Genomic DNA, 15,506 nt, shown 5'->3' on the forward strand with positions numbered 1-15,506 from the left:
AAAAGCGGCAATTGTGCCCAAATGGAATGTAGGGGACAGCATGGGGCTGTCACCCACAAGCTTGACTTTCCATTGCCCCACAAACTTTGTTCATGGCCAGCAAGTTTGAAAAACTACTTTAGTTCACCTTTGGGTTATTTTGTTTCACCATAATATTATATGGTTAACCACTTAATTACATGTTTTTTTCCTTTACTATGCCATTAAATGTGTTCTTTCTTTACATCCATTGCCTCTACAAAATGCAGATATTTTGTCAACTTTATGTGCTTGGTGAATGGTTAACTTTCTAGGTGTTTTTTCAGTACGCAAGTATAGCTATCCTGTTGAAAAGGAATTGGGGATCTTTATGCACAAATATTTTTGGAGTTTCAAGCATAGCCCAAAAGCAGATATGCTAGCAGAGCAGTAAAAAAAAAACATAGTAAAAACTATAGGAACTGGAATCTGAAGACACCTGACTTGTAAATTAGATGTGCATATCACACATCTGATTTACATATGCAGTTACATCTAAATGTGATTTGTCTTGCCGCCTGATTCATAATGCAGTTTCATCTTCAGTTTGTTTCAAAACAGGTGCAAATGCCTGATGCACTTACATCTACACGAGCAATACCTGGAGGGACGTTATGCGTAGCGATCAGCAGTCAGGCTGCATCCCTTTCTTTGATCAATGTGTCATTTGAGGGCATAACAGACCACAAGTGACTGGCACAGTACAATATTAGTAACCAGTTATTAAAGGAATGAACTGGTCATGTCAACAACAACTGGCACATCCTCACTGGCAGCGGTGGCCTGTTTGGGGCTGCTCCAGTAACCAGACCCTTCTACCTCTCTGTGCCATTTTGATCATATTTTCAAAATCTCATTGCTAATTGTGGGTACGTCGATTTTTTTTATATCCCCCTGGAGAATATCAGTTTGGCACCCAGGAGTGCATGCTCAAGAAATTGGTGACGTGTCTCTCGAGTCATGCTGCGTTGTAGTTTCTGCAAGTAGGGCTTGGTACGAATGACAGACACAAGTGGGGACTGAAAGAGGAGGCTGAGTCCGTCCAACTCATAAATGGATTTAGTAAATGGAGTACCTTGTTCTGTATCAATTCCAGGTGTACTGTTGCTTGTAAATGGAATATACATGCAAGATATTTGTAATCGGAAAATCCATTATATAAGCTGCTTTTTCAGAGGTGTTCTCCTGTCTCCGAATATGTTTTACTGGCTGCTCCCAAACTACTAGAGTAAACAATTAAAAATGAATGATAAAACATGCTTTTGTGTATTTGATCTCACCTTGCTGCTTTTAGCAGGCTGAAAGAGCCATATAATCTAATGCTGATGATCGGAATGATTCTGACTTCCTTTCTCCATTTGAAAGCACTGGGTTTGGAGTGAATCTCTCTGAAAATCTCTGCTCAGGGTCTCCTTTCCAGTGATGTCCCTTGGAAGATTTTCAGTGCTTAAACATTTGCTGTCTCCAAAAGAGGAAAATACTGCTTACTTACAATGATTCTGGAGAGATTCCAGCACTGAATGAATACTAAGTAGAAAATGTCCTTCTCGGAGGCAGGAAGAGATGATGAATCACTGTGAAAGCTTATTTCTTGACCAATCTGCCTATGTATTTTGTTATCTGAAATTATAATGAAGACATTAGCAGACTAATATCTTGTGCAAACTGAATGGGAAATGAAATAAAGGTGGGAGATGATGATAGCTCAGTACTGGGATTTGCACATAGCCTTTACGCGATGGCACCAGTCTGTGGCAGAGGGTTGCATGCCTGCTTCCTTTGGGAAAAAGGGAAAAATCGATCTCATCTACATTGTGCCTGGATGTGATGTAGTATCAGAGAAGACTAATGAGCCTGCTATCTTGACTGCAGCATTTACTGGTGATTAGTGACTCTAAAAAAATGCTCTGCATAGAAGGAAGAACTTGGTGAGTTATTGTGATCCCCAGTCAGGTGTCCCTCCTTTAGGGACTGTCTCGTTCAGCTTTCTGCCTGTCCAAGAGAGGAGCGTTTCTGGTTTTCTGTACTCTAATTAGCCACATGACTTTTGCTCTTTGTTCTAGGGTAGCAGTTAACATCAGTGAGATTAGCATCTATGGGCAAGGCTTGTACAGAGAAGTCAGATAGACACTGCATACTTTTAATTTTTGTTTCAGACCAGAAGAAAAAATTATTATTCACATTGTTCACCTGGGAAATAAAGGCCCAGAAAGATCACACCCCAGACTCTCTCTACCTTGTGCCACCCAGACAGTGCATATTTTGTCAGCTAAGAATTTCCCTCACAAGTGGGAGCTTTCAGCGCAATGCAGCAGTGGAACCATGAGTGGTCTTCTGACTCTTTCCTACATGGCATGTGGTTGAACCCAGCTGAGATCCTGGGGCTCAGGACCAGCGTGATAAAGGTATCCTATACAGGGGCCTAAAGTAGCAGACAGACACCAGAGGTTTTTTAAAGCTCCACGATGCCTAATTCCTATTGATTTTATTTTAGCTGCAAGGATCTGTATCTTCACGTCTTGCCTGAGGTCATTAAAGGAGGCTGTGGAAGAGCTAGGAAGTGAAATGAGATTTCCTGTCTCAGTCCAATACCTTAATCAAAAAGCTATGTTTTATATCACAGTTTATGACAAGAAAGCTAAGAAACCTTATTAACGAATCTAACTCTCATCTGGACTGTATGAAGAAATCAAGTACAGCATTGTATCATCCTTTTGAAGATATACATGTATATTACGTTATGTTGCTCAAGAGTTTGCTAAGTTTTACCTTGGATATTTTCCTTTGAAGACCTTCCTAGTACTTTTAATGTGGTAGTTTTCCATGAAATTATGTCCTCCCTATCGGTTAATTGCCAAAATAGATCATCCTTTTCTTTATCCTCTGCTGGTTTTTATGGTTTAAAGACGAAAGCTAGGCTAATATTGCAAAATAAGAAATTTAAACTGCATTTTGTCTCCAGTAGTTGGCATTCTTCTTTAATTACCACATCTTTTCCACTGTTTTTCAAAGGGATTACCTTTGTAACAGCTCTTATTAAGGACCTGCTGAAAGAAACGTATGTTAAGCATTTGTACTCCATTTGATCACATCTTTCAGAAGGGCAATGGATGGCTTAAGGTCCCAGTGGTAGATATTACAGCGTTTAGCTCACAGGTTTCTGATTCAAAGCAACCTGGGTTGCTAATGACCCACCCTTTGTTAGCATTGAGCGCTCACTGTGTAAGTGACTTGATGTGTAAAGAGCTGCCCACATAATTTCATCATCTTTAAAGTCATCATCAGTCACACTTTCCAGATCAGGTTCTAATCTCTGTGTTTTGTTAATTTTTCTTAAATTGCTGTGATTCATCCTGATCCTAGGGTGTGTCCATTGAAGATGGCCCAGTTATCGAATGTCGTTAGAAAAAGGTGCAGGAGGGGCAAGAAATTGAAAATAGGAATAGGGAAACATACATCCTGTACCCCATTATAGTCTTTTCTAAGATGGGAAGAGGCATTGGTGTATACATCTAAGTGGGCTGAAGTACAGATTGCTCTGGGGTCCAGTTTGACCGTTGGCTTTTGATGAGAGTTTGTCTCTGTACATGGTAGTAACATACTTCAATACATTAATTTTATTGAAGAGTAGGATGTGCAATGTAACTGATGGATAATGAGGTTTGTACTCTTTTCAACTTTTTATGTCATTTAGTAAGTGCTGATCTTGCATTAAGATGTCACTGTCAAACTAGATAGCATTAAAGAGGAAAACAGTTGCTAAATTTTCAGCAGGTCAAAGTATTCTTGGATCCCTAGACGCTTTCAGTAAAAATCCGTTGGAATAAAGGATGGCTAAAAAATGTTTTTAATCTAGGCTTTTTAAAATTTCTCTTTTGAGAGCCACTGTAATAAATCGAAATTATTGATTTAGCCCGTAGCAGTCCTAAGATTCAGTCATTTAAGAGTCGAAACTGCTCTATTACTCAGAGCAATAACCCAACGCTTTGAAATCTCTCATCAGAGACTCCTGGTCCACACGTGTAGACAGGCATTCAACAAAGATTTCCGTTTGTTTGTGGATCGTACATCAGCTGAGATCTCTGCGCTGCTTTTCTTAGTAATTACTTGCCTGCCTTCTCTCACTGCACCCTGTGAAAGCCTCTGCAGCGCTGGGCCTGTGGTTCACTGTTTCCGGGCTCAGCTGAGCCCTGGCCATGCGTGGCCAGTACAAGCTGTTTCAGCCTTGACAAGTTTAACAGCATTCCACCTCTTATTAGACCTCTGCAGAGAAACAGAACCTATTTTGCATTCTAGCATCTGTGGTATTACCCACATTATGAGTCTATCCATGGGCTTACATGTGGGTTGTGTATACGTGATACCATGTTTTAAATGCCCTATGTTAAAGAGAGGGTTAAATACAGCCTTTGATACAGCCAGTCCTGGGTATCCATATAAGAACAGTCTCCTTCCAAGGGTAAATATTTCTCAGGGCACTGAAGGTTTGAATGATCAATAAATAGTTGCAAAGGAATGCTTAATATCATACTCAAAATATTCTAAAATCAAGAATCCTGGTTAAATTAACATTAGCCGATATCAAAAGTGTGTGTTCTGTCCATATAGTTGGCAAGAGCTGGTGAGTTCCATGGCAGTTTGTCCCAATGTCACTTCTGTTTTGCCTTTTATGCATTTTTTATTATCTTTCCATTAACAGAATATTTCTGTTCCACCTTCTTTTTCTAAAACTGTGCTCCTCAGAAGCAGTCACACAGCTCTGCAGCACAGTGCCTTTTCATTCTCCTGGGGTAGTACTTTACTGCTAGCCTATGCCAGTAGTAAATTACTAACCCCATCACTAACTTGCTGGCTCAGCTGCTGTAACCAGTAAGTAGCACCTCATCATTGCCCATCTGCTCCAGCAGAGGAGTAGCTGTGGGTTCAGTGCTCCTCACTCACGCCGGTGTGCTCAGACCCAGAGCCGGAGTGGCTCTTTAGCAGATCAAAGGGGGTCCTTACTCCCATGTGCAAGCGTGTGGTCCAGTCGAGCCCTGAATGAGTAGCATATTTATAAATTAAAATAAATCCAAGGAGTGAACTGGCCCAGGGGAACTCTCAATCCAATCAAATTAGACTCATATATCCACCCCAGAGCAATTCCTTAGAAGCCCTGCCTTCAGGAAGCTTCATTTGTAATCACTACGTGCTGTGTACTTTAGAAAAGTTTTATAATTACTTGCTGTTCCGGCTGCTGAGCAGTTCTAAATGTTAGATACTAAGGAATTGCTGTTTCAGTCAGTGAACAAGCTCTGAACATTAAATGTGTTTCATGAGAAGATTTTTTCTCAGCCATTACACATCTCTGAAGGCATTTTTTTTTTCAAGTGGATGCTTTCCCAGCTGTTGATCATCTCTCTGTTTCTTCTGTATGAAGAGAGAAGGAGGAAACTGATGATAGTGTGACATTGTATAAAGGCTTTATCGCTATGGAGGGAGATGGGTGCATTACTCACAAATGCAGGCATTGAAATAATTATGCAGGTCATCCTGAAAAAGTGCCAATAAAACCTTTATCTTATATCATGCATATTTTTGGACATTTTTGTATCATGTGTTTTACAGAAGAAATATTTTAGCAATGTTTTACAGAATTCTGTAAAAGAATTTTGGTACCATTTTTTATATCTCCCCACCACTACAGCTTGATACCTTGGGACGAAGCAGCCTATCTTTGTTATGGGTCAAGAAGATACTTGGCTGAAATAGCTCAATGAGTGGTACCAAGTGCTCGGTGGGAACTGGAAATCCAAATTAAGGAGGTGTTTTTGAGGCAGTGTTGTAAAAGGTGATAGCAGCGATTTCTTTCACAGAATAGCTCATCAATTATCAAAAATATGCCTCGTACAGAAGGATGTTGAAATTTAAGATGCATACACTGAAGACCGTTTAAGACTAGAACCAAGTGCTGTGGTTCCCATTTCCATCAATACCAGAATGACGGTCCACTGGTTAACAAGAGATTTGGAAAAACACAGATCAGTTCCTTACCCTGTCCCAGTCTTCCATATGACCATGTGTGTGTCACATAGCCTCTCCTTCAGTCCTCATGTGCAAAATTGAGATAGCTATGTCTACAGTGGAGTGGAGAAGAGATTTAGGAGTGTATGACCCTCAAGCCCCACTGCAACAGATGGTATATAAATAGAGCATGGACAGAAAGTCCCTCATTTTAGTCTTAGAAGATCACACGGTGGCAGATGTACTGTCAGCGGTGGAAGAGTGATTCTGATAATTCTACATTTGGGAGGAAGGAAGTCAGTTTATCTCGGACTTGTTTATGGTGGAGTTTAGTGCTTCTTAGAGATACAGGCTGTTGTTTGTGGCTCCAGTGAAGATAATATTGCTGAGAATGCAACTGAGGCAATAGCAGTCAAGTGCAGTTTACATTACAGTTGTGCAGTTTGCCATGTAGTTCTCCAAATGTGTATGTGTGCGCGTAATAGATGAAAAAATGTTGACATTTTCTTTGATTGCGATAATCAAAGTCATTGAGCATCATGGACTTAAAATATAAAATCCAAAAGATGTACTAGAGTCCTCTACGTATTATTAGGTTGGAATAAAAGAGAATCCCTTCACATGTAAACTACAGGATATATATACATGTATGAAATATGGAATAGGAATACTGAGACAGTAACTTAAAAAATCTCTGTCTACACTGAGAGCTGACTAGTCCCTGCCTGCAACGTGGTCCCTGGAGAACTTCCCAAATGCGTCTGCAGGTGTGCGTGCTAACTGTAGCCAGCCTCAGCTTCGGTTCACGCTGCAGGTGATCTCGGGAATCGTGTAGAAAAGATGTGGTCACCTGATACTGCCCATTTTTAACCATAGGACATCATTACAAGGGTGTGTGGATACCGAGATATGGCCAGCTACAGCAGGCCGTGGTCTGTTCACGCTGCCGTTAAGTGTGCCATGAAATGCTACATAGAAACAGGATGCCCAAAGATTTTGTTCTGGGTATTTCCCCTGGGTAGCTCAAAGCCAGGCTTGAGTGTGTGCTGCAGGTAAACAGTATGGACAGCTCATGAACAGAACACCAGGTAACTCTTAGAACTTGTCTGAAGGGCCAGGGAAAATTAGGTGTTGTGAATTGAGAGCTGGGAGCTAGAAGGAGGTGATCAGCCCTCACCTAAGTCTATGCATCAGGAATCAGTGGGCTGGCTGGAAGTGAGCTCTTTCCCACCTACAGCTTCCCACCTAGAGCTCTTTGATCCTACCAGTAGATGTGAAAAGCTACACACTTCACATCTGCTCGGAGGCTATTTAGAGAAGTGTAGACTTCTCGATCAGGAAAACTTTCCTGACGTATATTATCTCTCAGAACAGCTTTGATGTGTGCAAAAATTTATTCTCTGTTTAGCGTAAGTGAAAGCACTGAGATAGTCAATCACATGTAAAAACTTTTTCTCTGTCAGTTACTAAGCGTCAGATCTAGAAATGGTGAAAATAATGGCATTTCAGGTGTCATTAATCTAAGGCATAATGGTGCCTTTAACAGCTAAATGAACACTGTAGCTCAGGTGATTCAGGTATCTTTGCATATAATCAAGCTTTCAAATAAATTACAAAGTTCAATCCAGTATGTATTCATTTTGAGATGTCCCAGAAGTGTGTAAACTACACTTACCACAGTCGCCTTGTATTTACAAGCTGTAAGATTTATTTAGTAGGAACTCTTCAAATGGGAATAGGCTGCTCTTGAGTTATGAATTGCTAAACCCATCCATCTATCGCATTACTACACAAAATCACTCTTTAAATGCATGGAGGAAGTATACCACTACTGCAAAAGTGTGCCAATGTGTCTCTTTTGACACAGCAAGAAAACAGCAAGGAAATAAATTTAAAGCATTAGGCAGTATTAAGACTTTTCAGAGTAAGCCATCCAAATGAAAACCCATAATCAAAATAATAATTATCAGGGGAACGCATTTGCTTTCAAAGTAATCATGCAAAGTAAAGCACAGAATATGTCTTAAGTAATAAAAAATGGTGATTTCTGTTCAGAGGTAAAAAGAATGTCTAGCACTTGAGAATATAAGTGCTTTGTACATGATCAGTTCTTGATGGATGTTCTCAGAAGTGGGCCTTCCTGTATTGTACATAAAAAAAGAGGAAAAATTGAAGCTGTTATGTGATGAATGCATCCAAAGGTGTGATGAAGCTGGGATTGGGTTACTGAAGCTAGGAAGATGCCTGTCTTTCTCTTCATTTTAAAATTATTACAGCGTAGGGTTAGGTTGAAGTAATATTCTGTGAAATATTAAGACTTTCTGCACTGTGGAAAGACGTTTGGAAAGTTCCAGAAAAGCTAATGTATAATTTCTGATGGTTTTTTTTTATTAAATAATTTGTAGGGTTTTTTTAATTAAACTAGCAGATAGTCTGGCAAATTTCTTTCGTATATTCTTTTCATTTCTGATATAGTTAAGAAATTTAATGTGAGGGAAAGAATTTCAGTATGTCTTTTCATATTTGTTATTCAAATTATCTTATGCCTCCTGACTTCACAGTATACCTGCCATAGCTTTGTTCTTTCTATTTGGTCTCAGCTGCCTGGGTTTTTAATTTCCAGAGCGTACCTCTAAGTTTAGACTAATCTTGTCATTTTGCCATTTAATCATGTTAATTTTTTTAACGGCTTCCATGCGGCATATATGAATTTCAGTTACACTGAGTTTCATTGCTAAGGATTTATGTGATTTTGATGGTGGACATATACAATGAATCTTGTTTTTCTTTTTGGCTGTGCTAATTCTGGGCTCTTCAGTCTCCATGAGCTGCACGGGACTTTGGTTGATGGCGGTCAAATCCATCTTGCAGTAGGGTTGAATCATACTTGCAAAATCATAAAAAACTTGTAATGGAATAAGTATATTTTGCTTTCATCAGATACAATATCCTGGATTTTATCCCTCCACATAGTGTTCATAGTAAGAGCAGCTGACCCATTTTGAATAATTCCAGTTTGTATGCTCTGAAGAAGTTGTAGATTGGAAAAGGCCTTGTGTTATATCTGCATATAAATAGCTGCATTTTCTAGTAGCTAATATGATTCACTTCATTTGCCTTCTTCAGCGAAAGTAATAGCTCTTCCCTTTCCCTGTTTTCCTCTTTTCAGAAGTAACAGTTTATTCAATGAGGTCGTGCAGATGAACTTTGAAATAGCCAGTTTCAGCAGCCTTTCTGGAACGCAGCCCATCACCTGGCAGGTGGAATACCCTCGGAAGGGGACAACAGACATAACCTTGTCTGAAATCTTCATCTGCCAGAAGGATCTTGTTGGAATTGTTCCGCTGGCGATGGTAAGAAACTGTTTCAGCATGTTGCTCCATCCGATCTGTATGTGGTCTGAGAAAATGTATACCAGGCCTCAGATAGACTTGTAAAGGAGTGCTCTCTGCCCTGCTTCCCCGTTTTATAGCTGTACAGGACTACTTGCTAGAATCATGCCCTCAGTTAATGGTCTGTACACATCACACAATTTCAGTTCTTATAAACTTACCACAGAGGAAAGGGATGCTGCCACTTTAAAAATCTCTCTCAGACTTTAAATCCCAAATTTCTGTCATTCCTGGTTCCCTCCAGGCTACCAGCTGCTAACACAAAGCCAAGTACATTTACCTTCCCATTTCTAATTGCCATTACATGGGTTGAACTTGCAAGCTGTAGAGCAACTTTAGAGGGCCTCGAGCACCTTCTGCTAAAGCCTAAGTTGCTTGGTCCTTAGTAGGCTGAGGCTGATACTAATTTTGCTGGCTGTTTCCCTAATAGTGTAAGAACCTGTGGTTTCAAGGAAGAAACAGAAAATAATAATAGCCTCAATAATATATTTAAGAAAAATGAAGTACAGACTTTCATGTGGAAAAATGCCTTGGGTTAAAATCTACTTGTTCTGCTCAGTGTTGTAACACCAGTGTGGGCTACCTACCTCCCCATGAAATCATACTCATTGCCTCTCTTTACAAGGCTCACAAATGGGATTTGTGGAAGCACTGTCTCCTTCTCTTCCTTTGGCCCAGTGAAGATGTGATTGCTTCTGCAAAGCAAGGCTGGGACAGTGGCAACACTGAGCCTTAGCAGTTAGGGCCCCCTCCTGCGAGTGAACAACCTAGGATTAAATTCCTGCTCTGAGTCAAGCAAACAAGAAATTTCACTGGCGTCTCCAGCATCTCAGGTGCACTGTTTTAGGTAGGTATTTTATTTTCTGTGGGATGTAGGTATGTGCTGAGAACTTTCTCCAGGCTCACAGGTAAAGTAGGCACTGAGCAGTTATTTTGGAAGTCCTGCCGAACCTCAGGAAAGGGAGAAGCACAAAGCTGCCAGCTACCTAGACCAGGACCAAATGGCAATTAATAGAGGAGCAGCACATGCTATCATTAGTCAATGTTAGAGCTCAGGATTTGGAAGAAGAGTTAGACATATCCATCCCACTTGTGTATTTTGCCTTTCCTGTGCATAATCTTGGTGGTAAAATTCTGGCAGTCTTTTTGTTGAACAGTGAACAGTGTTCAGTGGTTTGCAGCAGATAATTAGATGAGTATTCTTTCCTGGAAGTCCCAGTCTTCAATATATTCTTCCCCTTTGAAGAGTAAAACTGCTGCTCATATCAAATGAGGTCATGCCCAGCAATTTCCTGATCCAAAGTCTGTTAAGTCAGCAGAAAGCCTGTGCTACATTCCAGATCTGAGAGGGAAATAATTGTCCTCATTACCTGTGGAGTTGAACAGGGAATACGTATCTGGGCATCCGTCCTCTAAAGACTTGAGAACGTGTGTAAGGAAAGCTTTTGTGGTCAGATTTTATTTTGAGATAGATACCTTCCAGTACCAAATGATAGACATCTGTCTACTGGCAGACTTATCTTCTTGTTCATTTCTTGAAAGGATTAATCAGCTTCTTCTCTGTATTCTATATCTGAGGGAATCAAGATTTTTTTTTAATATCCCATATTAGGGTCTGATTGCCTTAGCACTTGCATAGAAGGCTCAAGATTTACTTGCAGACTTGTGTCTGTTCTAGGTTAAAATTCATCTCCCTACAAGGGTTCCTTTAAGAACTGGAGGTCTAAATGAATGAATTTAGCGTTGTATAAATCATATAAGGTGAGATCCTTTATTTCCAACAGGTGTACCATTAGGCACTCTGGGTTGTGCAAAGGGTTCAAACAATGAAATCATTAAACCTTTCTCTTTGCAAAGCTTTCTGGTGTTTGTTTATCTTATTTCTGTACCTCGTGATAACACTTGGCTGGAGCCAAAATATACTGTGTTAACAGAATCCAGTCGGATGGGATACCAATGCAAAATTGGCTTTGCTAGCAGGATATTGATAGATAAAGGGATTTTTCAGAGTTTTCTGTTGGCTAACACTGCACATCCAGCCAGGGCGCTTTCTTCATTTAGGCATTAATCTCTAGCTGAGCTGATTACCTGGCAGTTCTCCTGTTCAGAAACAAGAGTCACTCTGAAATGAGAGAGGGTGGTACTGTAGCTGCTGAGAAGTCAGACCATGCTCTTTATCTCAACTACGCACTGTAAAGCAACAGCGCATTATTGTGCACAGAAATTAGATCTCAATGTTTATCACCAAGCGTGTTTCATAATCCTCTAGAGGGTAAAGTAGATTTTGTTGATTTAAGCATGGAGTGTTCCTACAGCAAAACTGCTAACATCGGAAGTAAAATCTGTCATTCAGAATTTTTAAAGGTGGCTAAAAAAAGGGAAAGAAGGAGCTGCCCAAAGATATTGTACTGGGTTAGGATGTAGGATCTGATTGAGTGCCTGCCATTGGTCTGATGGGCATCCTAGTCAGTCTTTTGGGGATGAAAGCAGCAAACTTTTGCTTGGTTTGAGTATAGCATAAAGATTGTCTCTGACTCACAGAGTAAAGCCTGTCTCATGTGAGCCATTCCAAACTTATGAAGCAAGAAAGATCATGTATTTTTTATGGCCCTATGCCTGATTATGTTACAAAAAAGTAGTAAGATGAAAAACAAGTGGGTCTTCAAAAGGGTAGTGCAATTGTTGCTACAGTATTTTGGAATGAAAGAGATTAAACAATTGACATTGTCAGTAAGAACTGAACCTGGAATTTTAAAAGAGCCTTATACGAGTTGGATCAGTGGAGCAAGTGGTAGGATATAGCTGCTGAAAAATCAATGGGAATTCATCATACAGTCAAAAGAGACGGTTTTAGCAGAATCTGTATTCTGTGTGCCTAACTGCTGCGCTAAATAGTGTACACAAGTAAGAAACAACAACGCAGTGATGCTGCTACAGCGAACACTACAGTGAAATAAAAGGAGCAAGAGATATCAAAACTACTGGGCTGAGAACAAGTGTAATAACTTTTTCCCAGGAAAAATGAGATGTAAATTTGAGGTAACTGTATTTTTTCCTGAGCTCAGAAGTTAATCAATCTGAGTAATTTTGGAGGACGTTTCACCCTTCAAGGTATTTGGAGAGAAAAATGAGACAGAAAAGTTAGAAAAATGTAATTCTAACTAGTTCTGTTGCTTTCTACCTCTCACATACCAGAATTTTAGTTAAGTAAGTACTGTGTGGAGTGATGCATCGAAAATAGATCTTAGTCAGACGTATGTAGTACTCTCACTACCCAACTGTGGAGTACGGCACTTGGTGCAACCATCCACTCAATATAGCTTTCATGCAGGCTGTGTGAGATTCTATACGTCTCACTCAAAGTATGAGATTAAATTTATGTTATATTTCCATCATTGAGTAGCAATAATTAACTGAGGCAAGATTTGTAAAGAGGTAATGTCATTTATTAGACCATCTGATACAGACGGAGAAAGAAAGATGCTCTTTCAGGCACACAATCCCTCCTTCAGATCTCTTGACACACCTAAATAACAACAGCTGCGAAATACTACAGCTACAGAAACTGGGGATTGTAAAATTCATGAAGTAGCATAGTTAAATAAGGAAATAAAAAGATTTCTTAAGATAAACAGAAAATATATCCCACTTCTGCCTACAGGAAAAATCTACCCCAAAGATTTAATCTTCCAGTAGAGGAAATCTACTGTCTGAGTTGTGCCCTATTCTGGCATTTTTTATTTCATGTTACTTGTTGCAGGATCAATTAGGAAAGTGCTTTCATAGGAGCTTAATTAATTATCTGCTAAGCTGCTTTTGAAAACCTCCTCAATTAATCACAAGTAACCTCAGAACTTGCCAATTAAGGTGTACAAGGTTGCTTAACTTACTTTCCACATTTTCCTCAAATTTCTATCCTGTCACGAGCAAATGTAGCCGACTATATTGATTTTGCCACTTGACTCGATTAAAAAGCAGAACCAAAATTGTTCACATTTGTAGCATGCGCGCACACACACCAATCCCACTGGAGAAGCCTATATATTTGTGTTTAACACAAGACCGTGGTTTAGGAAATTTAGCAAAAGATTTCTTTTCGTGCTTTAAATGGATAATACATATTTTTAATACTGTTAAATTTTGCTTTGGGATAGAACAAGGTAGAAGACCTGTGTGTTAGTTCATTGTTTGATACCAGTAAGGCACATTAATATTAAAGGAGAACTCTTTCATGGGAGGAAGATGGGGAATCAATGGTTTAATATTTATGCAAGACCATCTGGGTCCCTATATATGGAACTGAAGTAGTAGTCCTTCAACAGTAGGATAAACTCCCTCTGAATTAGTTTAACTGTGACTTGCATGAAATCCAGGTATTTAAAGTGCTGAAGCATAAACCCAATGTCAGGAGTCTATTCTGAGAGTTCTAGTCTGAATTTACTCCAAAAGACATTTGTCACCATGGGAAGCCATGCAACTTGCTCATCCATGCATATTTCCTCTTTCAAGTAACACTAATACTAAATTTTCAGTGGGTCTTTCAGGCTTCATTCATCAGGCTCTATAATCCATTGATAACTGCTTACAAGCAAATTGAAGTTGGAATGGCTCTCGGGCATTTCTTAAAGGTTGTTGCTGCTGTTTCACACCTCACGTGCTCAGAAGTTCGTCTTTTCTCCCCAGCTGTATCAGAGGGTCTAATAAAAGCTATAATCTGTCTCTACATGTCCTGCCTTTCTACTGATGTAAACTGCACCTTTTCTTTGTGTAAAAGCATCCTGTGAACTGCTGCTTAATCCGAGTTCAGATTTTTCATGTAGAGTACCCTGACAAACCCAGCAATGATGTGTCGCTGAGACTCTCCTTGGCTTCTCGTTAGGCAGCACAGTTCCACACGTACTTTTTGCTCAGTGGGAAGTTGTTTCATTAGGAAGTGCTTGGTTTCTGTGTACATTCCTTTACATTCAGAACTCAATGTATTGACAGTTCTGCTGCAGAAGTAAGTGAATGGACATCTAAGATGCAGAGCTGTGACTCAGCCAAAACCTCTTTTTGACGCTTTTATGTATGCTTGTTAACTTACTTTCCATTAAAACATAGATGATGAAAAATTTGGCTCCCAAAGCAATGTTTGTTTTATATACACATTTATGTATGCCATTCCCTAAGGTAAAGATTTTTGAAGGTATTTAATTGTAATGAAGCCCCTGTAATACCATTTTGAAATATGGACCTAAATAAATAGAGTTTTCATCCCTGCACGGTCCGTGACTTCACACCGTAAAGCTCTACCTGTTTCAAGGTCACAGAAGTGCAGAATTCTCACTCCTGTTAATCTTTGAGTCTTGAATGAAGTGGGGGTCAACAGGCACTGAGGAGCTTTCCAGAAGATAAAATGTGAGGCTGTATAAACACATCCATTTCCTCATTTACTTATCACAAACAAATGAACAGCTAATCTACATATCAAACTTCTCAGCTGACAGGTATTGTCTGAGATAATTTAATTATGAATCACATCAAATAAACACTGTGAGTTGAAGGAAATGTATTTGATGTAAAACTATCCTATTACTATTAGTAATACTAACTCAGACAACTTAAATCAACTGTGAAGCCCTAAATAATACCACGAAGTCAAGAGTTTTTAGAGTTTAGTTACAGGACTGAGTGCTCTGCGTGAAAGACCAGAGTTACAATCTTCTGATGTTAAGGGAGAAATAGTAACCGAGATCGCTTATATGCCTACAGTTTCCATCATGGCAGGTTACAATTGTTTAAATGAGGATAGCACTGCTTCCTTTAGGTTTATGGTGGATATAATTTCACTAAAGTTTGTGTCATTGCTCTATATTTATACCAGATGAACTCAGGAGCCTGCATACGTGCTTATAAATTGGCCGTGTCACATAGTGCGTTGAGCTGTAACTAGCAGTGCATATCGATTAATCTTATCTATTAAGAATTGGCTTTTTTGTTGTCTGCCTATCAGGAAACAAAAGCAAAAAAAGGATGAACTGTTGTTCATTGATCTTAAATTGGTCAGAAGATGCAGACAACAAAGAATTCAAAATTACTCCATTTAACGGTGCCTTT

The 15,506-nt window shown here is 39.5% G+C and overlaps 1 protein-coding gene across 1 annotated transcript in view; it reads left to right on the top strand.

The window, feature by feature from the left end:
* TMEM132C (transmembrane protein 132C) overlaps positions 1-15,506 on the top strand; it is a 229,793-nt gene that overhangs the window by 161,104 nt on the left and 53,183 nt on the right. Inside the window, exon 4 of the mRNA XM_075516099.1 lies at positions 9,188-9,371. Coding sequence (XP_075372214.1) covers positions 9,188-9,371 — 184 coding nt within the window. The remainder of the gene's footprint in view (positions 1-9,187; positions 9,372-15,506) is intronic.

Source organism: Mycteria americana, chromosome 13 (assembly GCF_035582795.1).
Source record: "Mycteria americana isolate JAX WOST 10 ecotype Jacksonville Zoo and Gardens chromosome 13, USCA_MyAme_1.0, whole genome shotgun sequence".
Classification (NCBI taxonomy): Eukaryota; Metazoa; Chordata; class Aves; order Ciconiiformes; family Ciconiidae; genus Mycteria; species Mycteria americana.